This window comes from Fusarium coffeatum (assembly GCF_003316985.1).
Source record: "Fusarium coffeatum strain FIESC_28 chromosome Unknown BRIP53273_contig_274, whole genome shotgun sequence".
Classification (NCBI taxonomy): domain Eukaryota; kingdom Fungi; phylum Ascomycota; class Sordariomycetes; order Hypocreales; family Nectriaceae; genus Fusarium; species Fusarium coffeatum.
The window spans coordinates 75,552-100,439 of NW_022158065.1; the positions used below are offsets into that span (position 1 = coordinate 75,552).

At 48.6% G+C, this 24,888-nt stretch overlaps 10 protein-coding genes across 10 annotated transcripts; 4 read left to right on the plus strand and 6 right to left on the minus strand.

Annotated features, from left to right (window-relative positions):
* Positions 1-526: 526 nt before the first annotated feature.
* On the plus strand, positions 527-2,674 carry FIESC28_09939 (uncharacterized protein; the record flags this gene model as incomplete). The annotated part of the gene is made up of 7 exons (XM_031164074.1): positions 527-1,045; positions 1,385-1,629; positions 1,676-1,775; positions 1,826-1,894; positions 1,943-2,006; positions 2,056-2,573; positions 2,627-2,674. 7 exons carry the CDS (start codon positions 527-529, stop codon positions 2,672-2,674), a joined length of 1,563 nt encoding a protein of 520 aa, XP_031011861.1.
* A 434-nt stretch (positions 2,675-3,108) lies between these two features.
* Positions 3,109-4,780, minus strand: FIESC28_09940 (uncharacterized protein; the record flags this gene model as incomplete). The annotated part of the gene is made up of 4 exons (XM_031164075.1): positions 3,109-4,161; positions 4,210-4,361; positions 4,411-4,579; positions 4,628-4,780. 4 exons carry the CDS (start codon positions 4,778-4,780, stop codon positions 3,109-3,111), a joined length of 1,527 nt encoding a protein of 508 aa, XP_031011862.1.
* Positions 4,781-5,759: 979 nt separating this feature from the next.
* On the minus strand, positions 5,760-7,803 carry FIESC28_09941 (uncharacterized protein; the record flags this gene model as incomplete). Its single annotated transcript, XM_031164076.1, has 4 exons — positions 5,760-6,402; positions 6,455-6,787; positions 6,843-7,165; positions 7,222-7,803. 4 exons carry the CDS (start codon positions 7,801-7,803, stop codon positions 5,760-5,762), a joined length of 1,881 nt encoding a protein of 626 aa, XP_031011863.1.
* A 4,543-nt stretch (positions 7,804-12,346) lies between these two features.
* Positions 12,347-14,618, plus strand: FIESC28_09942 (uncharacterized protein; the record flags this gene model as incomplete). The annotated part of the gene is made up of 2 exons (XM_031164077.1): positions 12,347-14,004; positions 14,054-14,618. 2 exons carry the CDS (start codon positions 12,347-12,349, stop codon positions 14,616-14,618), a joined length of 2,223 nt encoding a protein of 740 aa, XP_031011864.1.
* Positions 14,619-14,674: 56 nt separating this feature from the next.
* On the minus strand, positions 14,675-15,709 carry FIESC28_09943 (uncharacterized protein; the record flags this gene model as incomplete). Its single annotated transcript, XM_031164078.1, has 1 exon — positions 14,675-15,709. One exon carries the CDS (start codon positions 15,707-15,709, stop codon positions 14,675-14,677), a length of 1,035 nt encoding a protein of 344 aa, XP_031011865.1.
* Positions 15,710-16,490: 781 nt separating this feature from the next.
* Positions 16,491-18,259, minus strand: FIESC28_09944 (uncharacterized protein; the record flags this gene model as incomplete). Its single annotated transcript, XM_031164079.1, has 5 exons — positions 16,491-16,881; positions 16,936-17,222; positions 17,274-17,823; positions 17,875-18,149; positions 18,197-18,259. 5 exons carry the CDS (start codon positions 18,257-18,259, stop codon positions 16,491-16,493), a joined length of 1,566 nt encoding a protein of 521 aa, XP_031011866.1.
* Positions 18,260-18,802: 543 nt separating this feature from the next.
* On the minus strand, positions 18,803-20,354 carry FIESC28_09945 (uncharacterized protein; the record flags this gene model as incomplete). Its single annotated transcript, XM_031164080.1, has 2 exons — positions 18,803-18,946; positions 18,996-20,354. The coding sequence occupies 2 exons, from the start codon at positions 20,352-20,354 to the stop codon at positions 18,803-18,805; spliced, it is 1,503 nt and encodes a 500-aa protein (XP_031011867.1).
* A 643-nt stretch (positions 20,355-20,997) lies between these two features.
* FIESC28_09946 (uncharacterized protein) lies at positions 20,998-21,853 on the minus strand (the record flags this gene model as incomplete). The annotated part of the gene is made up of 3 exons (XM_031164081.1): positions 20,998-21,021; positions 21,078-21,237; positions 21,285-21,853. The coding sequence occupies 3 exons, from the start codon at positions 21,851-21,853 to the stop codon at positions 20,998-21,000; spliced, it is 753 nt and encodes a 250-aa protein (XP_031011868.1).
* Positions 21,854-22,256: 403 nt separating this feature from the next.
* FIESC28_09947 (uncharacterized protein) lies at positions 22,257-23,390 on the plus strand (the record flags this gene model as incomplete). Its single annotated transcript, XM_031164082.1, has 1 exon — positions 22,257-23,390. The coding sequence occupies one exon, from the start codon at positions 22,257-22,259 to the stop codon at positions 23,388-23,390; it is 1,134 nt and encodes a 377-aa protein (XP_031011869.1).
* Positions 23,391-24,027: 637 nt separating this feature from the next.
* On the plus strand, positions 24,028-24,855 carry FIESC28_09948 (uncharacterized protein; the record flags this gene model as incomplete). The annotated part of the gene is made up of 1 exon (XM_031164083.1): positions 24,028-24,855. The coding sequence occupies one exon, from the start codon at positions 24,028-24,030 to the stop codon at positions 24,853-24,855; it is 828 nt and encodes a 275-aa protein (XP_031011870.1).
* Positions 24,856-24,888: the final 33 nt, after the last annotated feature.

Here is a 24,888-nt window from a genome sequence, read left to right on the forward strand (position 1 = left end):
CGCGTCAGTCACGGGACGATAGACGCCTCTTTTCCCTTACCATTGGCCATACCCTTCACGACTCGCACGCGTGTAATTCCTAGGAACGCGATCCTTCACAGCAAAACAAAAGCGAACAAGAACGCCGTTTTTCTTCTCTTTGCATCATATCCTTCAAAACGTAAACAATACTGAACAGCAGAATGTCGACATCAACTTCATCGTCTCAAGACACTTTCCCCCTTCTGGATCTGCCGCCCGAACTACGCCAAAAGATCTACGGCTTTTGCACCCCAATCGGCTACCGCTGGCAGATTAGTCCAACAACACAAGAGCCAGGGGAGCCAGCGTGGTTGAAAGACAGAGAATACATCCGGGCACTCTCTTTCGACTTGTTCAAACCTGTCATCAAATAAACAATGAGGCGGCACCACTCTTGTACCGCTGCAACACTTTTGAGATTGACGTCTATATCGATAAGCAATGGCATCAATTGAAGATTTCCGAGCCCTACTTACAAAAGGAAATCCGCCATATCGCATTGGTCATGCTCTGTAAGAATCCTGAGGACCCAAAGGATCCAGACACGATCGACCCGATTTGGGCAGACTTGCTTGGGGGACTATCTACTCTGGAAATTGTCATACAACACCCTATGTCCTTCTACTGCACAAACGGCTATCTGCCAGGGGCAGGACTCATAAACGATGCCGAATGGAACATCCTGTTAAAACGGAGGCTAGAGGTTATCAAACGCCTTGTGCCTGAAGGAACTGAAATCATGGTAGATGTGGACGAGGATCCCGACCTCACCAAATTGGTAGAGGAAGCTATCCCAAACCGTTGTACTTTTGGAGACACTGAGGCTGGGTATCTTACCTTTATGCGATTCAAGTCCACTGACGCTTTGGATATGTTCAGTGGAGATGACTACAGTGACGATGGTGGGGAGTATCTTGACTTTCGCGATCCTGATCTTGATGATCCTGTCTTGCAAGAGTTGACTCGTTTAACTCTGGCCACAGTCCCGAACATCGATCCCAATGATCCCGCCTTACTCGATATGGTTCGTTGGATTCGGGACAGACAACTTGAAGAGGAGCTGGCGACGAACGGTAGTAATTGACAGGGGCGCAAACACAAGACGAGACATTGGAGACTTTGTAAGCAAACGAGGTGTATTTTAAGCTAGTCCAATTTTATGAAATTAGTTACTTGATGTTTGAACTGTTGTAAAAACTGTGGATAGTGTCTCTTCGGACTGGGTCCGATGGCTGGATGTCACGTCGGGGTTTTTCCGTGAGCCGTTCGGAGACCCCTTCACGATCATCAGACCCCGCGTGAGAATAAATGCTGATAGCCACGGCAAAGCTGCTGGCATTAGTATTAATAATCGTGAGGATAGCTCAAATTGCCTGTGCTACCAGCAAAGAAACCCGCCCACTTGACAGTTTCATACTCGACAACGATGGCGTTCCAAAAACATCCCAATTTTGACGAACTTCCCCTGGACAAAAATGGTCCTCGAGGTAACGCATGGGGTCTTTGGGGTCCCGATGACCAGCTTGGTACTTTGAATCATTTGAACGATGATGTAATTAGTCAAGCGGCCAGAGAAAACATCAAGACGGGATCAAGGTTGTCTTTGAAGTAAGTGATCCTACCAATCTGGCAACAAAGGCTAATCATGGGACAGTTGGTCGATGACGGGGGCCTCAAATCCGAAATTCGCACGGAAGAACCTTGAGCTGAAGCTGATTAATAAGGCGCCATTGAAGCATGCGCACGACGATGAGGTAACCTGCCCAAGTTTGGACGTAATCCAGATAGCTAACGTCAGCACTAGTGGAGCTTCAATTCGCAATGCAGTTCTCAATGGGATGGCTTTCGACATTATGCTTATCAAGAAGAGGCAGTAAGTATGACTGGAGACGCCCTGGAATGCTTCTGATTGACCCGATAGTTATACTACATGGGCCGAAAAGCAGAAGAGTTCGCTGCTTCAGACCATCCCAACAGTATTCACCGTACGTACCTCTCTAGCTCGCCTCATCTTACTTTACTAACAGTGTGCAGATGTCTCGGAGAAGGGAATTGCCGGGCGCGCCGTCTTCATCGACTGGTACTCCTGGGCATTAAACGAAGGCATCCAAATCGACGGCATGACATCCTATGAAATCCCCTTCGACCAAATCATCAAAACTCTGGAGTACCAAAACATGAGTCTCGACTCGTTCCGAGCTGGCGACATCATCGTCATTCGCTTCGGCTACCTAGCCCAGTACGAGAACATGGACGCCACCAAGCGCGAGCATCTCAACGAGTTATACAAGACTCAAAAGCCGGATAACATCGGTTTAAAGCCCTCCAAGGAGCTGCTCAAGTTTCTCTGGAATACTAAGATCGCTGCTATTTGTGGTGATGCGCGATCGTTGGAGGTTTGGCCATGTAAGGATCTTGAATGGCATTTGCATGAGTGGCTTTTGGCTGGTTGGGGTATGCCAATTGGTGAGTTGTTCTACCTCGAAGAGCTTTCGAAGAAATGTAAAGAACTGGGACGGTATACCTTCTTTATGTCGAGTTCCCCTATGAATGTAAGTCAAGCCGCCCTTGTGTAGTAAGCATAGAAGACGCTTACTCAGTACAGGTGCCGGGAGCTGTTGCAAGTCCACCAAACGCTCTGGCATTTTTCTAAGCCGAAAGCAATAAATAGATTTGAGTTGAATGGGAAATTTAAGTTTATTGAGGCAAATTGGAAATCTTCAATCGTCGTAGCGATTTTCCGTTGTTCAGGTTGTAGACCTTCGTGATTGCATTATGTGCATCGGCCGAGAACTCCTGAGCATTCCAACAGAGCTAGACTCTTGAATCACCAAATTACCTTGCTTTCCTCCACGAGTGTGTGGAATTTTATGAGATTCCACCCGGCAATTTGGAAAGCGCATCACACAAGCATTTTGAACATTTATGAATGGCGGTATTCACTCCTTAAGAGATAAATTGTTTAAAATGGCGTAAGATTCTATTGACTGCCTGCATGCCTCCCTGAGATCCTCCACGTCAACTTTCGTGACCAGTGACACTTTGTCCACCTCCACCTAATCAAGCAACGCGCTATCCCTAGGACCTTTACAGAGTGTACTTGTACAGGGGACTGTCCTCTCCCATAGCATCCAACTCCTCTTGAGAATACTTCTGGCGAATCTCAACCTCGGAAAGCTTGGCTCGTGCCTTGTTTGATCGCCAAAGACAGAATTCCATGAACAGGGCGCAAGAAGCACCCAGACAAATGATACCGAGCGCGGTACCGTAGCCGGTAGGGTAACGAGGACCCTCTCTATCGAGAAAGATGTTGGTACCGATGATACTGCCAAGGTTTCCCGCAGCCAGAAGCCACGCAAGGCCGATGGACCGTTTCCAGGATGGAGCGAGGTTGTTGCCTGTCCAAGCAGTGATACCAGGCAAAAGTGGGTATATACCAATTTGGGCCAGAATCACACCGATATACATAGCTGGAACATTGTTTCCAACATCCTTGGAATAGTTGAACAGGACGGCCATCGCTATCAATAGCACCGACATGGGTCCAACGATGAAAGGCATGCGCCAGGCAAGACGATCCGAGAACCTACCAGATAACCACGCGGCAATACCACCGCAGACATACGGGGGCATCGTAAGTAGCTGAGCGTTAGCAGTCGAGAAGCCAAGCTGCTTGATAATCTGGGGCATGGTGAACTTGAAGGCGGCGTTTGGGACAGAGTTTGCCCAAGCTAGAACAACACCAAGCATGACCTTCCAATCAGTCATGGTCTTGAACAACAACTTCCATGAGAACTTGTCACCCTCCTCAGTGTTTGCTCGAACACCAGACATTCTAAGACGTAAGTCGATGTAGCGCCTCTCGTCGTCAGACAGCCACTTCGCTCGCTCGGGGGTGTCAATGATAAGCAACGGCATGACTAGACCAGCTGCCACCGTAACGGCTCCCTCGATGAGGAAGATCCAGCGCCAGCCAGCAATACCTCTCGCACCATCGAGACGGGCAATACCGAATGCCAGCAGACCGCTAAGTGCACCGGAGAAAGCAGAGGCGGTGTAGAAGATCGCTAGTCGTTGTTGGAGCTCGTGACGCGGGTACCAACTCGAGACGATGTAGACGGCACCGGGAAAGAAACCAGCCTGTCACCTTGTTAGTTAATTAAAGAAAAGATGGAGTCTTATGCGTACCTCAAATATTCCAAGAATGACACGACAGGCTACGAGACCTTCGAAGTTCTGGACGACGCCCATGCATGTCATGACAATACCCCAGCTGAGTACCAGGAACGAAAGCCAGATGCTGGGGCGCACCTTCTTGAGAATGATGTTGGAAGGGACCTCTGCGACAAGTCAGTGAGGTCCAAGAGACGAGTTCCCGGTGACACCTACCGAAGATGATGTATGGAACAAAGAAGATGGTACTAGCGATGTTGTACTGGTTACCGACAAGACCCAAGTCCTTGTCCATTCCTTCAATTTTCGCGTTCCCGATATTTCCTCGATCGATGTGGGCAAGTAGGTACAGCACCGCCATGATGGGGAGAAGTCGAAAATCGATCTGTATCAATTAGCAAGATGCAATACTTGAAGGACCATGGAGACATACCTTTCTTACAACCTTCTTGCCAGCTTTGCCCTCCCATCCGCGCATAAAGTCCGCATCTTCGGGCAAGAGACCCGAGTAAGCGTCGGGGGCATTCTCAATAAACCTGTCGTCGACCTTCATAGGCTCGACGCCTTTACTATTATTCTGATCCATGGCGAGCAATACAGAGAGAATGACAAGGCCAGATGGTCTACGTTGAAATGCTGGGACGCCCAGGCAAAGTCATATATACGCTTGAACATCCCAGTAGTCTGTATACATCGGATCTCCTCCGGTGATGTCCCTGCCTGCTCGCTTCATCCCCATGGGGACCCCGCATCTCTCGTGATCTCCCTTGTAGGGTTGAAGGATCTATCCTGACTCGTACGACGGTACTCGACTCAACGTTGCGATTTCCCCACACATTGGTAGCGCTAGGACAGAGACGTTTGTCTAGGGCGTCGGAATTTTCCCGATGTCAAAGAAAGGATTTAATTTTGTGACTCTACCGGTCGCTTGGCACTAACTGTTTGATGGCCGAGATAGCCGGTAATGTTTCATTCGCCTATGCGGAATTATCGATTTCATTAAAGAAGGACGTTCGGCGAACTTGGGTACTAAATCCGTATATTGAACAATGCTTCTGTGCGTCTCATTCTGTCCTAGTCTCCAGAACATGACATTGAAATTGAAACGCGTTCCGTGAACACAACTTATGCAGCCAAGGGTACACCATTTCAACAATATCCCCGTCTCCAAACCAATTTTAAGCTGACCATATGAACAATCAAGGGTTATCAGCTCGATCCATAGCCTTTCCCAAATTGCATAAAAGCAGTGGCTGAACAATTCAAAATGTTATTCCGTATCAGCAATGGTATGTGTCTTATTCTGTTTATCTTTCTTCTTAAACCCGGTGTATTGATATTCAAGTATTCTAGCCTTACAACTCAAACTCGTTAGAGCCCAATTTTAAAAGCGATTGGTAGGAGTTTTAACAAGAGCAATAGATAGAAGTTACATGGAAAGACTTGGAGAGTAGTTGTCAGGATCATCCTTCTTCATCACGATTAGACAATAGTCAAGCCCTTCACCACGATAGTGGTCGTCGTCTGAGGAGATTTTAACTAGTCCAACTCTAACTAGGGGCTTTCTAGTTTAATACAGTCTTGAGCCAGTTATGAGAGGGCGCTACCTCGCTTTCATGAGAAGAGGCCGCGTCGTCCGTATTGCATTCCACGTCCCCGGTACGATGCGACACAGTCAGGTCCGTAAACTCGTTTGCCATGGCGTCCACCTTGGAATCTTTGAAGTCCTTGGCCGCTATCTGATGATCTGCAATGGCTCTATTTATGGCATTTTCAGGATCAACATGGTGCGCGCCGACCGCACGTAGTTCATTAACCATGGCAACGGCCGTGTCCCTTTCAATTACCCCTAGTTGAAGGGCGAAATACAAATTTGCCTTGGCTATGTTCAAGTAAATGCGATAGCGTATGTATGCTTCTTTCCAGAAGTTGAAGCAGAGCTGGAAATAGACTTTCCAATCTGGAGCATTGGTGTTCCACAGTGTTGCACTCATGACTTGGAGCACAGCGACGGTGAACCAGCCGTTATCAGAATGTCGACCGGCGTTAGTTAAATACCAGATGAGTAAACGTTTGAGCTGCCGTATGGATGCCATATATATCGAAGCTGGGGTGCAATCTCTTGAATTGAAGCTCTTGAGTCGTGTATGCGCCGAGGCATGAAGAAAAGGTTGAAATAACCTGACAATGCTAGCATGGTAGAGCGCACTGAACTGATGAGCCAGCGAATCCAGCTTTGTCCATGATGGAATGCACTTACTGAAAGAAATAGACATGAGAGACACTGTTGTCATTGCGTTTCATTTTCAAATCGAGAGCATCTGCCCAAGCCAGAAATTTCTGGTACGTAGATTCAGCAAAAGCCAGAGTCACCCTTTCCGATAGCGGCACAGGATTTGTGAACGAATAAACATGTCCAAAACCCTGGATGATGGGCCATAGCTTGCATATGTTTGTTATGTTGTGTCCTAGAAACTCTGGTATTGGGTGAGGTGGCCAAACCAACCCACCGCTTTGCCTGTTCGTATCGCCAGGAACAGGCAGTGCGGGTGGATAGTTAATTGGATCAGCGGCATAGTGCGTTGAATAGAATCTGATATTCGTTAACTTGAATAGTCACAGGGAGGACAAGAAGCCTGCTGACTTACGTTAACCACCCATACGCCCCCCAAGCGGCAGATGCTAATGCCCTGAACTTGTCCGGTGGGAGCTCATGAAAGAATTTGAGCGCTTCGTCGCTGACCCGTATTCCGAATAAATTCATCCTTGCTGCCATAGCTCGAATATCCGCCAGTGTCTGCAGCATTAACTCCTCACGACCAGCCATCCCGCCAGACATAGATAAAAACGCCATCGCAGCCAAATTAGTCGAAGAATCGTTATGTCGCTCAGTTTCCCATAACAGCCGAGCCTCTTGCTCAAATGAAATACTGAGAGGGGCTGAACGAATATCGAATGCGCTAAAGGATTGCTGGTAGCAGCTGTCAGTAGAGTCTTGTGAAATATTTGACGAATATCGTGACTTACGCATGCAATCGACATTATACTTGCAACGAGGAATGTCGAACAACAATCGGTATTTCGCTGTATCATATCGTCGAGGAAAAGATTCATATCAAAGCAAGGAAATAAAGGAAAGTGTGCCGTAAGGAAATGAGAAAGGATCCTGGAAACAAATGGATTGTCGATAGGTATCTTGCTCCAATAGGCCATATCGAGAAGTGTAAGGCGGGAATCGCAAAGCTGCCAATCCGGCATTGGTTCAGAAGTGGCTACAGACAAAATTCTTGTTCCTGTCTCCTCGGGTGTTGAGTGGTTACGCGGGCTAGGTCTATTTCGAGCGAACGGTTGATCCTCGAAGCAGAACCAGCCGTCGATGGCTACAGATTTTAAATCCAGTGGCTCTAGTGGAGGATAGGCGAATGGATGGCGTGCATTAAGCTCGAACTCTAGGACAGACTCGGTTGGGGGTAATATACCATGGATTGTGCGGAGTTCAGAAGGGCGATATAGTTGGGGTTGTCTGGCTATAGCGGCTTCTGATGCAGATAAAATAGACCCTGCCGCCCTCATCTGATGGACAGCTTGGGAGGCTTCATTTGTGGACATGGTTTGTAGGCGCCTTCGGAAATTTCTATAATCAGCTATTCGTTGTTGGAGACGGAGTTTATGGGCTAAGCTGGAGCTATCTCTATCATAGGAACATGACAATGATCTCGTGAGGCATTGAGCACACGCTGGTCGTCCGCCGTTACACTTTTCATGAGGTTGTTAGTTTTTGGGAATGACGCAGAACGGCATGGATTGCAGAGAGTCGTACGTGAATTCTGTTCAAACGACAGTGATGACACTTGGGTTGTTCGTGTTCGCCATTTGCCCCCAAAGGCGTCGGCAACGGCTGTCTAGGATTATCCATGATGCAGTGGTTGGTACAAAATCGAGATGTTGAATTAGCTTCTGAATTTGCAGAGGCTGGACCGACAAAGGCTAGAGAAAATATGTGCTGCGCGAGCTGATTGCTGCGGAGGGGCGCCGACGCATTCTTTTGGGAATTGACGTGCGAATCGCGTCATCTACTGCCAAGCCTAATGTTTTCCCTGCTTATCCAATTGCTGACAAGCTCCAGAGACAACTAAGTGCCTGAGGCATAAACTCAGCGAGTCGCCTGAAAAGTTATCTCCCCACAATCCCCATACATAGCCCAATTACCTTCGTTCTACACAAATGTTACCCAACTACGGTAATTGTCTGCTCACTCTTACTCCCTTACGATGAGCAGAAATCATCGGCCGCTTTTGCCTAGCCATTCACGAAATCAGGAAATCAACCAATCAAGTAGGCGCACGGGAGAAATTCCACCGAAAAGAGTGTATAGGGGCGTCGGGTCATGTGACCGATGTCGATTGAAGAAACTAAAGGTCTCCTCTCCGTCTTGTTTCTGTTCTGTTTAGAGGACCTATGCGTTCCGTTTCACTTCTTGTATCCGCGAAAAGCTTGCTAACATCTATCTGAGCAAAGTGTGACCGAGGTCGTCCAAGCTGTAATTTATGCATGGGGCTAAGCGTACTATGCGAGTATCAGAATGCGGCTTCAGTAAATCAGCATAAAGAGTCTGCAAACATCCTTCGGCAGCTCATCTCGGGGCCGGAAGATGAGGCCATAGAGAAACTGAGTAGGCTGCGAGCGGGTACATTGCGCGCCTCTGATCTGACTCTGGATGAACCCTCAAGTAGCAGTCTAGATCGTGCTGTATCACCCTCTGGGTTTTCCACCTTTGAGGTTGAGCTCACAGCTCGTCACCAAAGCGCCTACCCTCGTATCCCCCCCGTCGACGTATCAAATATTGTGCTAGAGCCTTTTAGCATCGCTAATGAAGGGGTGACAGGAATGACTGCAGATACCACCAACGAACCTAGCATATGGGACCGAGAGACCTTTCCGCTGAGGCTGGATCACTTCCGGTCTCTAGATATGAGTTACTGGACGACTATACCCATACGTAATGAGTTGGCCATCACTATCATAACAACATATCTGTCAGAGAACCATCACATGTTTGGTTTTTTCGACGCTGAACCGTTTTTAAATGACCTGTTGGAAAGAAAATTGGATTTCTGCTCCGCATTTCTGGTTCATTCAGTGTTCAGCTGTGCCTGTGTAAGCCCTTTCCAGAAACAAAGCCTAGTTCCCATGCTCATCCGTATTCATAGCTCTGGTACTGCTTCATTGACCCTAGCTCGTCGAACTTGAGTAAAGCATTCTTAGAAGCTGCTGAAACTTTGTGGCTCGCAGAACGCCAATCTGACTCATTGTTGAGTGTGGCAGCATTGATGGTAACTGGCGTTGCATGCGAAATTCAATCTAGCAACATTCGTGTTGTTGAGTTGTTTCAAGACGCGCAAGATATGGCCGAGCGTTTGGGCCTATTTGGCGGGAAGAACTGCGGAAGAAATGCAGCCAATTGGCAAGGGCTCTCTACTCAAGTAAAAAGACAGACTACTCAGGTCGCCTGGGGGGCCTATAATTGGTTATCGTACGTATGCCGTGTTCTGGATGGGCCTTGCAATCTTATAATATCCTTGACAGACGCAATACATACTACTTGCCGGTTAAGCCGATTCCCTGTCCCCCTACAGTCCCGATTCCTGGAGAGGGCACCCATAAAGTTACTGAAAGGCAGCTGATCGGTAAAGGTTTTGGGGCTCTTAGTAGGCTGTGGATTATTGTTCAGGAAGTCGCCGCCGTGTATTCTCTCTACCGTCCTGCGTCCGATGGAACCCTACCTCTCTCTTTCGTTGAATCCGGATATCAGAAGCTGCTCCACTGGGCAGATACACTCGATGACGATTTGCTCCGAGGAGAACATGATTCCAATCAAGTTCTTTTCTTACAGTAAGTGAACCCTTAGTCTTGCTCGCTTGAGAGCTTAAGGCGAAGTAGCTTTCGAATTATCCCCATTATTAATGAGTATTGTATAGTATCACATTTCATTGCACCGTTATCAATATCTTCAGGCCCTTCTATTTGAGAACACCCGCCCAAACCCTTCGTTCCTTCTCGTCCCCCGATAGCACTGCTACATCTGTCATCCGAGCATCTGCAAACCAGCTTAAACAAATCCTAGTGAAATGCCATGTCGAGCGTCATAGCATACTTAGGACTATGATTACCGGCACCGCATTACTCCACATCTTCAATCAGGTGCTGGAAGAGTTTACATCAGACAGCAATTGGGATATCCAACCTACAAGCGGTATTGTTAGTACCAATGAGATGGAAGGTGCCAACGAATTAGACTTACAGTTTTACCTTGTTCTCTGTATCACAAGATGCCAAGAGCTTGCCATTTGCTGTCCGGTTTTCGTCTCAGTCGGTCGTGGTCTGCTGGGAATGGCATTGCAAGTGGGCGCCCTATCGGTCGATGAGGCTCTTGTGCTGGCTAATCCGTTACAAGCTCATTCGAGCCACCACGATGCAGCAGCATTAAGAGGAGACTTCGGCGACTTCGTTATAGATTTCAATCTTGCGGCAAAAGTGCCGGAAGCAGCGCAGGCTAAAGTAGTCGCCTCGCGCTTAGAAGAGATGATCTTTCTTAATAATGCCAGTCAAAATGGAGAATCGTTTTCTCTCTAGATCGCTTAGTCAATAAACACGGTGGATGGCTTGACATTCTTGAATTTTGCCTTTACAGCGTGCGGTTAGTTGCAGTGTAAAGTAAATTATGTTAATAACCACCCTATTTACCTAGTATCTATATAACCAATAACTCCTGTAGCTGATTCAGTTTATCATGGGGTTGATCAAGAAACACCCCTCTCAGTGTGATCATCAGTCTAAATATACCACCACCAAAACGACCCATCAGGTCAAATTTAGCTATTATTTACAGCGCATAACCACTAAGAACTAGCGCATTAGCAAGGTAATTACAGCAAACTTATAGTAGACCTTATCTTTTCTTTTATTCTAGTTGTAGCAATCTTCAGAGATACCCTGTAAAAAGTAAAATAGAAATTTGTAAAAATTTTATAAAAATCTATCTACTATTTATTATACAGCGATCTAGAGTTTCTTTAGAATTTTATATCCTTAAATAGACTTGAATATTAATTTCAATTTCAAATACAGTCTTTCGATTGAGCTTTTATTTATCTTTAAACTCGATATATGTCCATCAAGGGGTACCCATACAGATATGAACTTCCCGAGGAAAGCATCGGCGGTAGTCTGTCCCTTATACTAACCATAGTGTTTGGAGGAATGACCCTATCTGGTGTGACTGTCACCAGTCGCACTTAACCTTGTTGACGTTGACAAGGGGAGCTGGCTGAATCCTCACCTCAAGAATGTACGATAGGTACTTCTAATGCAATGAGAATTCTTGATATTTGTATGTCACTTCTGCAACAGCCATATCAATTGGCTCTATACCCTGTCAGCACTCGATGCAAGGGAGCAGCCACCTTAAGGGGAAATCTTATCTCTGATGTTATAATTACGTCCTGTCCTTTTCGAGTCTCAATGCCGAACACGTGATTGATCCCCGCATTTTACCCCAGAACTCGATTGCTGGCCCCAATAATACTGCCACTCTTCCCTTCCAACCGTGAAGTGTCGTCCAAGCTCGCCATGACAGGAGCAGACTCAAATGTAAATTTGCCTTCTTCCGCCTTATTTCCAGTTTCTAATATTACCTTAGCAACGTCAACTTCAATGCCCGGAATGCCCTCAAAAGTTCTCACGGCCTAGTCATCTCAGTCGCCATCAACTCACCCATGTAGCAACCTCCAATAAGGACTTTATTCCATGCCCTCAGTGCCAAAAGACATTTAGTAGACGCGACGTTCTCTTGCGTCATTTACGTTCTACACATCGCGTCAAAGGACATGCAAAGAAATCGGTTCAGAAGTCGTGTTATCGATGTGTCGTTAAGAAACTGAAATGCGACCGTACAAGGCCTTGCTGCAACGGTTGCGCTCGGGCGGGCAATGCTTGCTCGTATCCGAACCCTATTGAACAAGATGGCCTAGTAATTCTGGACAGCGACGCGAGCACTGATCGACCTGATCATCCTCCTGAGGATGAGCAAGCACGGGGCCAACCCGATGAACCTACGCTTCCTCAGACCGATGCATGGCAGCCGGCTTTTAACATGAGTGTCCCAATAGCGACTTTACCGCCCTCAACCTCTTCGCCCGGCTCTACCTTGACACGTCAAACTGACGATACTCAATCTTTGAGTCAAGCCTGTCAAGTAGATGCATTCAACAATATCGATGAAAACTCTACGATTGGCTCCGTGGTGGACATACCACAGTCCTTTGATACTCTACAAGCAGACCCTGGCGATGCCGTCTTCAGCAATGATTTCGCCATCTCACCTTCTTACATGGCTCTAATGCAACCTAATTTTCGGACTGGTGGATTTGACTGGCTCGGCTCCAATGTTGACGACGGCCTACAACCTGCCCAATTGGCGGCTTTGGAAGGTCTCTACGTCCAAGAACCATGGCCTTCGAATATGGAGCAACGGGGTCCCGAGACGGTAGCTACCAATGGGTGCTCTCTCGACGGAGGGCCACAGCAAATACCAGAAACTACAGAATCGACGTGGACGCGCGAAGCTGAAGGCAGAAGATCGTCTGATGAAGCGAGAAGATTGTCAAATCCCCACCACGCCAGCCTTGCATGGCCATTCGACCAAGGCAATGACTCCGTCCCACATCAGTATCGGCTGCCTCCTCTGCGTGAACTTTTGAACAGTCGCTCGCGAACTGGTCGGTCACAACTTGTGGACGGCTTTATCCAGATCTTGTCCGAGACTCCCATGCCACAGCTTGCAAGCATACGGGGCAGTCATTCGGTTCAAGCTTTCTGCCATCTACAACGGCTTGCTGAGTCTTACTTCACACGGTTCCACGATGTACAGTCGATTCTTCATAAACCCACATGGACGATGTCATCTTGTCCGCCAGCTATGTTGACTGCCATGGCTTGCATTGGTGCTTTGCTATCGGATAGCCCGAGCGATATTGACCTCTCATTTGTTTTGAGCGACCTGTGTTCTACTATAATCACGTGGATGGGTGCATCTGACAATATGAGCTACAACGACGTCGCATACCTTAATGCCCTTTGCCTCCATCAGATTTACTCTTTGGGTTCGGGTAACAGACAACTCTACCAAAACGCAGACAGGTCCCGCGGCATACTTATAGGCGGCCTACGGGGCATTGGTCTGTTGAAACCTCGTAACGCCGTCAGCTCAGACGAGAGACAGGAAGGCGTTCTCAGCCCGGAGAATGGACACGATCTGAATCATGAGTGGAGAAGCTGGATAGTCAGAGAATCGGGTCGTAGAGCAGCCTGGGCAGCGTTCGAATATGACTGCAGTCTCTGCACTCTCACAAGTCGCCGATGTGTCGTTGATCTGAATGAGCTGCCTTCTCTTCTCCCGTGTCCCGAGTCAATATGGAACGCGACCTCGGCGCAGGCCTGGTATGCCCTTGTATCACGCCTCGGAAGTGATAGCTCGGGCCCCAATCTGTCAGTGGTCATCAAGCTCACGCTAGCCGGAAGAGAAGCACCATCATATCTTGGGTCATGGGCAAAGAGGCTCTGTGCTCAGGTTATGGGGCGCATGCTGTGGGACCTCTGGCAACTGGAAGTTGTCGCTATGCCCGAGTTTCTCGGTTTAAGTTCATTCATAAGCGCACACCGAGAAACAAAGAGGTCCCTTCTGAAGGGACTGAACACGCTAGTTGAATCCTTGCGGGCACCGTCCACAACTGGTGATCTGATCAGCTACAAGTAAGCGAATTCTTGTCTTAGAATTTATACAAACTGACGATAAGAATAGTATTGCCAGCCTTCTTTGTCACTACTCGCACCTGTGTGCCGCAAACGGCATTCTTGACATGATAGTCTACATCGTGCGCAATCTCATCACGTCCACACCGCAACAACATGACGGAATCCAGGTCGCTCGTGAGCGTCTCAAGTCAACATTTGCCAGAGATCCCAAGACAGCAAGAAGGCTATGTTGGCATGCAACCCAGATCGTTGCGATCGCAAATGACTATCTAGTCTCTGCACCATGCGAGATCATGCGGGTCTTTATGGGCTACATTTTCATCATTGCTTACTCTACGTACGGTCCTCATGGAACATTAGCGCTCAGTGAGAGTAATCACATTGTCCGCCTTGATCTCCATGACCATAACATATCCCAGAGGCGAGTTGTAGTGAAATGGATTGAAGCAGGAGGGCCAGCGAGCTGTGGATCAGTCCAGGATATCGGCACTCCCGGCTCCACTCCTGCTATTAGCAACGATGCCCAAAGGATGCTGCAGAAGTTGAACTGCTGGGGACTAGCTACGAAGTTTGTTAGAATCTTCCAAGTGTTGGAATCAAAAGGTTTCTAACCTAGTAGGCGACCATGATACGCGGAACCTTTATCTGTCAAGATACTTGCTGGCATTTAGAATATAGCTATGCAATTGGGAGGACTACTTACGCCTCCGGGCATATTTAGAGGCGCCGATGTCACAAAAAACTCCCACCTCTTCTCTTCCTTGCAAATTTGACTGAGCCCTTCGAGATCAAAGAGCTCACCAACGGGCATTCCCCACCCCGCAAGCAAGTACTCATGCATAAACAACCCCGGCACTGTAGCATCTGTTCCCTCTCGCTTGTAAAATGGTTGCTTGGGATAGACTTCAAAAGAGATGGAATCGCTGGCTACTGCAGAGAAGCCTTCGTTCCAGATCCATTTCAGCATCTCTTCTGTGCCCTCGAGACCGGCATGTTGAGGGTCGGTGCTCTGGCCGTATGCAAGCTTATCAGCCTCGCTCATCTGTTGATCCCATTCCTTTGTGATCCCAACTCTAACGAAAAGGATATCTCCTCGACGGAACTGAGTATTTTGTTCCTTGGCAATATCAAGCAGGGTATGGAGCGGTATTGAGTGGTTTGAGAATGTGGAGTATGTTATCGAATGCCGTGCGGCATATTCAACATAATCTAGTAGAACACCACGACCACAGATTCCTTCCTTGGCCCAGTGTTGTATGCCTATGCGTGTATTGTTTCTGTCTTGGATCTCAACTGAAGTCATGCCACCGTAAAATAGGCGACGATTTAGGTCTGACTTGGTAGGCGCTGGGGCTGAAAAATGGCGGAGACCGTCCCATTGGGACGACTGTTGTGGATTGAAGATGTAAACATCGTCATACGCAACACCGTCAAAGAGTGAGATGATGTGGTGCTGTGCTGGGGCCCGGTTGAAGTTGGCAATGTCCAGCTTTGTCAAGTCCCAATTCAAGGACGTTCGACGTCCCGTTTTGATGCATGTAGCTGCTGCATTGGCAACCACTTCTGGCGTGAGAAGGACAAGACGGCCCAGACCCTCTTCACGGGACCCTGGGGCGCCAGACCAGACTCTTCGAGGGTCAGGAAGACTATCATAGTCTTTGTAGTGAAGAGACATGTCTTCAGATAAGATTGCGTTGCCCATATTGAGTGCTGTTGGGGAGCGCAGTTGAGGTTTAACAGACTAGCAGGTTCTGATCCTGTGACTTGAACTTGACAGGTCCTTCTATACCCTCTTCCCCGGAGTTGACTTCTGACACCAGACCCCATGATCCCATTCCCCGCTCCCCAATCTCTGTGGTATGGAGACCGCTAATGGTTCGGCATGCTCCTCGGTTCTTACATTTGATGGCCTGATTGATCGAAGGGTGAGCATCTGGAGCGTGCCGCTGCGGGGGCGCTCCGGGATCGACTAGTGGTTCAACGCTACACTAACCAAGAAGCACTTGTTCCCAGCCTCCTTCAGATGTGGAGGCGTCCAAAAGAGAATGACGGAGCTGATCTAGTCTCCCCGGTCGTCTTTGCAGAATCGCCGGATCTGTTGTGTTGCAGATGCATGGCTAACTGCCGAGATTGCGAGATTTCAGTGGAGGTGGATTCTTGGCGTACTTGATGAATATCACAATGAGAATGAGTGACATCTCATAATTTGCGTGCATGCATGCAGGCGCATCCTCTGGAGTGGGCTTTGCAACAAAAGCATCTCTTTCTACTAATGTAAAAGTTGCTAAGAGAGACTGATCCAAGAATCGTAGAGGAACGAGCAGTCGTCAAGAACACGTAATAACATCCAAACCTGACTTGCCATAGATGTACAGAACTTGTAATTACTTTCAGGGACAAAGGTCGATTGAAGAGATCATGAAACAAATTACCAACACACCAACATCCAGCTTGCCACCGTACCTTGAACACCGTAAATGAAATCAGGCTCCTGCCTTGCTCTTCGGTCCAGACTCTTCCATGTGTGCAACATCCACCTTCGTGAGATAGTTATCAAGTTCCTTGCGCTGCTCCTCCGGAACATCGTGGACATGAACAGCGACATCATCGCCGAATCGGGCCGAGATCTCCTCAAGAGACAGATTGGCCGTCTCGGGGAAATAAAAGTAGACGATTGGAATGAAGAAGATACACCAAACGATGATGACCAGGTAGTACTTCCACCCAACGTTGACAAATCCAATTGGCGCCGTCTGAAGCAAAATGAGGGTGCTTGCAAATTGACCGAACAGAGAGAAGCCCATACCAATGGGACGAATCTCGGTTGGGAAGATTTCTGACACGTAGATATACATGGTTGTATCGCAGAGGGTGCTGAGCACTTTGGTTAGAAACAAGAGTCTATTGATGTGCAGGTGTTGGACTTACCCTTGGAATGCTAGATAGAGAAAAACGAAGAAGACACCAGCTGCGTTGCCGGCCTTATTCGAGGTCCCTGAGAACTCGGCAATACAGGCAGCAAGGCCACTGGTAGTAATCAGACAGCCAAAAAGACCAGCCATGAACATCCAGCGACGCGAGTTGACCTTGTCATGGAGCCAGGCGCCCAGTGGGTTGTAGATGATGCCGGCAGTGGTAAGCCACAGGGCGGAAAGTAGGAGTGGCATGGATCCAGTCTGGCCGAGATTGGTGTAAAGAATGACCGAATAGTTGTTCTAGAAAGGTCAGTGGCATTTTTGGCTTAAAGGGAGAAGTGAAAAACTTACAATAATAAGAGGGCCAGCGAATTCGGCACCCCATTGAGTAAGGAAACCGATCGCCATGCGCTTACGATAGCTCTTCTTCTTGAACACAGCCAACCAAGGTCCGCAACCAAGAGTCTCAAGTTTCGCAGTATCCAACGCCAGCTGCTCTTTGATCTGATAAATTTCTTCCCGAGCGACCTGCTCATCAGGGTCTTCTGGCGACGCTCGCAGATTGCGTATAACCTTCCATGCATCCTCAACACGCCCTTTCTGCAGCAGCCAGCGTGGGGATTCAGGGATCCAGGCAGAGGTTATGAGCAATACTAAGGGCGCCAGACACTGCATGCACAAGGGAAACCTCCAGGCAAAATCTGGCATGCTTTCGGTGGTGAAGTAGCATGCATAGCCAAGCCAGCCGGAAAGCATGTATCCAAAGACGAGAAAGATGGCGTGGTGTCCCACCAGCCAGCCTCTTTTGTCGTGTGGTGCAAGCTCGCCCATGTACATCGGACAGACTGTGACGAGGATACCGATACCAATGCCTGCCAAGATTCTTCCGGCTTGGAACATGCTGAAGAATTTTGTTAGGCTTTGTTTTCTTAGAAGTATGGTCAAGACTTACCCCAAGTTGGCTGCTCCTCCCTGTAGGGCTCCTCCTAGCAACGCAAAGGCACCTCCGATCTGAATCGACCTCTTTCTACCAAGTGCGGTCGCAGCCCACATGATAAACAGTGTACCGATTGCGCCGCCTGCGCTGTATATGCCGTTCGCTGTCGAGATGGCTTGTGTCGTCGTAGTACCGTAGCCCGGTTCGCCCTGCATGGGCAGGTCAAAGAAGTTGTACCATCCTGGCTGTCCGATCGTGCTGCCAATGACAGAAGAGCAGTAGCCGTAGGTCTATGGGTGAATTAGCATCGTAGGTTGGAGGAGGGATAGTGACTTACAAGAGACCCGAAAGCGACAGCAACAGTTACCAGCCTATTGTAGGCCGTTGTGTGCTTAGCCATTGACAATGAAGGGGGGTCGTGAAGGGTCAATAATTGACGTGTAAAGACGATGTTAGACGCGTGTTCCTGTGATCTTGCTTGGAAGTAATCTTATGAGCTCCATACCACGCTCCTTTATCATCATTTGAAGCAATGCGACATCCAACATACAGACTATGCTAAAGACAGTTTGAGGAGCCCCGCAACCCCAGATTCTCGACCCATAAGCACGGTTCTCGTGATCTACATTGGCAGCTGCATGAACTAGGGCACTCTAGGGGGCGGGGTTGTCCGAGACGGCTGGTCAGCCTCCGGAGCGTACCACTCTCCCTCATCAACCGAGTGAAAGATTCGGACCTGTCCCGCCAATCTCTTAATGTGGCACAGGAGCGCAAGAGCTATCGTTGAAGTTACCTACAGCGTTTCTAAGCGAATCGCGATCCGATGAAGGGCGCATCCAAGCGTCTGGAAAATGGCACCCATACAAACATCATGGCGTCACTTATCATACAACACAGTACAGAAAATAGCTGGTCGTTATCAATGAACCTCAATACAGGTGTCTCAGTAATGCCCTTCAATGGACAGAGTTCCAGTCTTGGTAATGAGGAACTCATTAATGGCAACATCCTTTCCACTCTCCTTTCCATGCCCACTGTCATTGATACCTCCAAAAGGTGCCTCAGCTGAAGAGCAGTTTCCAACGTTCTACTTCAAGTCAGTATCACTCCAGCAAAGGAATATGGAGACGACTTACCAGTCCGACCATGCCAGCGTCCAGGTTCTCAAACATTCTCATCAGTCTATCGACATTCTTGGTGAATACGTAGCTCGTCAAACCATACGGCGTATCATTTGCTCTTTTGGCAACCTCTTCCTCCGTGTCAAAGCGGTAGACACCCAGGATGGGCGCAAAGATCTCGTCATTTGTTATGGCCATGTCGTCGGTCATGTTGGTAAGAATCGTAGGTTTCATAAAGTAGCCCCGTCCATCTTCCCGCTGTCCATTACCAAGGACCGTCTTGGCACCTTTCCCGACGGCTTCCTTGTAAAGCTCTTCTGCCTTGTCCAAGCCTCTTGGGGTCGTGAGTGCACCCATAGTAGTACCCTCCTTCATCCCATGACCAGTCTTCAACGCTTTCGCCTGGTTGACCAGCTTCTCAACGAAGGAATCGTAGATACCACTTTGCACAAAGAGTCGGTTAGAAGACACGCATGCTTGACCGGCATGTCGCCACTTGAGGTTCATAAGCTGCTCCATCGCCTGGTCGACGTTGGCATCATCAAACACAATGAATGGACAATTGCCGCCAAGCTCAAGCGTTGTCTTCTTGAGGTCCTTTGCGCATAGAGTCGAGATCAACTTGCCCACTCTCGTACTGCCCGTAAAGCTGACCTTCTTCACTCTCGGGTCCAGGCACATCGCCTCGGCTACAGCAGGAGTGTTTTCAAGGCTGGTGGTGAGCACGTTGAGCGCACCTGCTGGAAAGCCTGCTTTTGTGGCGAGATGGGCAACGGAGACGGCTGTCAGTGGTGTTTCGGGTGAGGTCTTGATGACCATGGTGCATCCTGCGGCCAATGCTGCCGCTGCCTTACGAAGGGCGAGTGCGATGGGGAAATTCCAAGGTACGAGAGCGCCCGCAACACCAATAGGTCGCTTAGTTGTCATACCCCGACGACCGGGAACACTGCAGGTCATAGTTGTTCCATGTTCTCCTCGATCTGCTTCGCCTGAGAACCACCAGACAAAGGTAAGAGCATAGTCAATCTCACCACGAGCCTCAGCCAATGTCTTTCCGGTCTCATGAACCAGAATCTTAGCGAGGTCCTCTTTGGACTCTAGTATGAGTTCATGCCATTTCATGAGCAACTTAGCTCTCTGCCGCGGTGTCGTCTTGGAGTAGGTCTGGAAAGTATCATAGCAAGAGGCTATAGCGGGCTCCACGTCGGCGACGTTACAATCGGGACATGTTGCCCAAGGATCCCCGGTTCCTGGGTCGATGATATCAAAAGTCTTGTTATCTTTCGCTGAGACAAATTTTCCGTGAACATAAGACTCGAGATGAAGGAGATCGGCATCCTGGAGTGTGAATGGAAGGGAGTATGGGTTGGCCATTGTGTAGGTGTATATGTACGTATTGGTGGAATGAAAAGACGATACAAGATCAAAAACCTCTCAGCAGTGCCTCTTTGTCTCTCTGATATACAGCAGCTCTACATCGTATGAGGATTGCGGAGGAGAGCTTGACGTAATCTCTGAAGCTCACAGGAACATAAAGCGGGGCCGGTGCTACAGCTCCCTATCATGGGGGGCGCTATCACGTCCGGCGGAGAAGCCCGGGTCCCTGTGATTACCCCGCCCTGTTGGTGATACAGGGGATCAATAGCCTATCTCACAGCGAGCGGGCGCTAATTCTTGTACCCGGTTCCGATGCCGGCACCTCGGGGCTTGTTCTGAATGGATGAACTGATGTCGCAGGACAGCCAACAAATTGCTCATAGCACAAGTGCTTTCTAGATACGCAGATAATATGCGATTGCATTAGGGACAGTTGTAACTGCGGGAATTTGGACATTGGAAGATACACCGACTGGGCATGGTTTCTTATCAGTAGAACATGGGTTAACATGGAGAAAACTATCTGATTGGATTGACATTCAAAGAAACACAGTATTGATTCAGGAAATCTGACAATGAGCATCGGTGAAGTTAATTATAGTGTAAGTTTATTGTAAATAATACTATTGCTACCCCAGAATCACACACAACGACCTCCATCAACCTGTCAAGTCCAGATGTCAGTATCGTAAAACGTCGCAAAACAGCAGTAACACATACCTCTAGATTGACTCCAGTAATGAAGTTTGCCTCGTCGCTGGCCAAATAACAGCAAGCGTTGGCGATGTCGCTGGGTGTTGACGGCCGTCCCAAAGGAATGGTAGACACGAAGCCCTTTCGATTCTCCTCTGTATCAGGTTTGCCGATGAATAGATGTGTCCTGTCTAAATCAGTATGGTTGTTACGCGCTCTTCCATTTCTACTCACATTCCGGTGCTTCCTACTACCGGCGAAACCGAGTTGAAGCGAATCTGGTGAGGTCCATACTCAACGGCCATCGTCTTTGTCGCGTTGATAACAGCGGCCTTGGAAGCATTGTACCACGTCAAGTTGGGTCTGGGTCGCGTTCCCGCTGTCGAAGCAACCTGAATGAAACATCCAGGCCTCTTCTCCTTCATGAAATATGGTACAAGAATATTCGTAGAGTGAAACACACTTTTAACGTTCACATTCATCACCAGGTCAAAGTCTGCCTCGGTGGCATCCTGAGTCGGCTTATTCGCATAAGTTGCGCCGGCGTTGTTAACGACAATATCGAGCTGATTGAACTTTTCGAGCGCAAGAGATAAGACTGCGCGCCAGTCATCAGGTTTGGTAACGTCGGCTTGAAAGAAGAAACAATCGAGCTCTGACGCGACAGCTTCACCTGCGTCTTTGGACAGGTCGGTGATGATGACGTTGGCGCCCTCGGAGACAAATTTGGCTGCGATACCTTTGCCGAAGCCTGATGCACCTCCGGTAACGATGGCGACCTTTCCTTGGAGACGAGTAGACATGTTGAGTGAAGGGTATGTAAAAGATTGTTGAAAGATAATAATTCGATAATTCAGAAATAGAATTGTTCAAGAAAGTCTAACAGATTGATATAGCCGCTTATAATTAGCAACTTTTGTCGGTTCCATGGACAACGCCAATCCAATCCAACCCCACACCCTCAGATCAGGCGGCACACTCCATCACCAGTGATAGTGGAGTCCCCCTCTTCTTGTTTCCCCTCAAAATTCCATCACAGGAACATGCAAACTTTCCCGGGACCGGATGTTGCAGTATAACGTTCCGACATCGGAAAAGTAAGATAACCGACCCCAAGACGACGTTAGGATAAGAGACACCATTGTAGCAACTCCCCCAATATCTCCAGAATTTGTCATTCACTAAGAAAGTGACCCATCTATCACAATGGCTCCCAAAACACTTCGTATCCTCATCCTCCCCGGCGACCATGTCGGCCCCGAAATCATGGCCGAGGCTCTCAAAGTCCTCGACGTAATTGAAGCAAGCCGTCCAGACCTACACTTTGAAAGAGACACAGATATCGTCGGTGGCTGCAGTATTGATAAGCACGGCACACCCGTCACCGAAGCCGTCCTTGATAAAGCACTTGCAAGCGACGCCGTGCTCTTCGGTAGCATTGGCGGTCCAGAGTGGGCTGGCGCTGATCCCACGCCTGAGTCTGGACTTTTGAAACTCCGCCAGAAGCTCGATGCATTCGCCAACCTGAGACCTTGTGAGATTCTTGTTCCAAGTCTTATTGGCGCGTCACCTATCAAGCCCGAGCTTGTTGAGGGTCTGAAGTTTATTGTGGTGAGAGAGAACTGTGGTGGCGCCTACTTTGGTGAGAAGAAGGAAGATGCGGATGTTGCGTCTGATCTTTGGGTGTACTCACGTCCAGAGGTTGAAAGACTGGCCCGCGTGAGCGCGGCTGTAGCAAGAATTTTACATTCTAGCACAGGCGCTGGAGGGAAGCCCGTTGTTTGGAGTGCCGACAAGGCCAATGTTCTAGCGAGCGGGCGTCTCTGGCGTCGTGTAACAACAGAGATCTTCCAAAAGGAACTCACCGACGTGGAATTGAAGCATCAGCTTGCAGATAGTCTGGCGATGCTCATGGTCAAGGACGCTGCACGTTTCAACCACAGCGTCATCCATACCGACAATACCTTTGGCGACATTATCTCTGATATTTCCGGTGGGCTTACCGGCACACTGGGTGTTCTCCCTAGTGCCAGTCTTGCCGGTATCCCCGGAGATGGACCATGTAAGGGTATCTACGAGCCAGTCCATGGTAGCGCACCAGATATCTCAGGCAAGGACCTCGCCAATCCTGTCGCACAAATTCTGAGTTTGGCCATGATGCTTCGTTACTCATTCCTTATGGAGAAGGAGGCTTCTGCAATTGAGCAAGCTATTGTCAAGGTCTTGGATACAAAGGAGAATGGTGGGTTAGAAACCAGGACGGGAGATCTGGGAGGGTCTGCTAAGTGTACCGAGGTTGGTAATGCTGTTTGTGAAGTCCTTAAGAAGTTATTACAATAAGTAGGAGATAGAATGGATATAATTGCAGTTTCATTCTACGATGGCAGCGGTTTTGGTGATTGTTTAAGTTCAATGATGGAAGTGCCAATGATATGCTAGAAATAACTTCGTCCTCAATCTCGACACCGAATCATCACGAATGCGACCCATCAATACGCTACAGGTTCCGCGGGACTCGGGAGATTAAAAGCGCCCAGCTGGACTTAAGGCCACACAGATGCAGAAATGATTTCTCAATGCATAAGATTTGCCAATAAGTGCAAATGCCTTTTCGGGTTAGTCCATCGGTTCTAAGGTGGATTAACTATAATCGAGTTCATTCAACCAATCAAAGCTTGGAAGTCGCTCATGTTTCGCTCTCGCGTTAGTTTCGGCATATTCTCGTGCTTTTGGGCGACCCAATCAATGATAAGACTCTCAGCATCGGCCGAGTCTCGCCTTCAAGAGATGCAAACACTGCCGCATGACCCGGCATTTGATTAAATAGAAATGACTATATATATTCTACGTCCCGCTAGTTGTAAAAGATTATTTGCATCAGACAACAGTTTACACTAGACTTCTACCATCGACTCAGATACTCTTTATCTTACGGCATCTTATCTCATCCAATCTCATCTTAGTTCACGACTTCACAATGACTCTCACTTACATTGAGACCGACGGTGGTAAACTCGCCGTCGACATTTCCGGCGAAGGCCCGCTTGTCATCTGCTCCCCAGCCATGGGAGATTTCCGAGATGCATACGACCCTCTCGCTACCGAACTCCGCAAAGCCGGGTACCGAGTAGCCACAGTGGATCTCCGGGGTCACGGTGACAGCTCCACTACCTTCAAACGCTACGGCGACGAAGCCACAGCTGACGATCTCATCACCCTCATTGATGCCTACGGCGGGGGTCCTGCCGTTCTTGTCGGCGCTTCACTGTCTGGCGCAGCTGCTACCATCGCCTCTGGAAGCCAACCTCATAAAGTCGCTGGTCTTGTTCTCATTGGCGCATTCCTCCGTCCCGGCACAGGCAAGCTTGTCGCTAGTCTCTTCCGTCTTTCGATGAACTGTCCTACCGGTCCTATTATCTGGAAGTCTTACGCTCCTAAGCTTTGGCCTGGCCTCGGCGATAAGAAGCAGGAGCGCGTAGACCGTTCTATCAAGATGCTCACCGGCCCTGGTCGCTGGAAGGCATTCCATGCTACTCTATCCACAGACCATGCAGTCGTTGAGCCATACCTTAGCAAGGTTAAAGCTCCTGTACTTGCTGTCTATGGTGATGCGGATCCTGATTGGAGTGATCCTCTTGAGGAGGCTAGCTGGGTTGCTTCCAACTTTAAGGACAGCGAGGTTGTTGCTGTTAAGGGTGCTGGACATGCGCCTCAACTTGAGAAGCCTGAAGAGGTTACACCAGCTGTTTTGCGATTTTTGAATAGGATTCGGGACGAGGGAGCTTTCAAGGGCAGTAGTGCATAGGAATCTGGATATAGTATAACTGGGATTCATTGA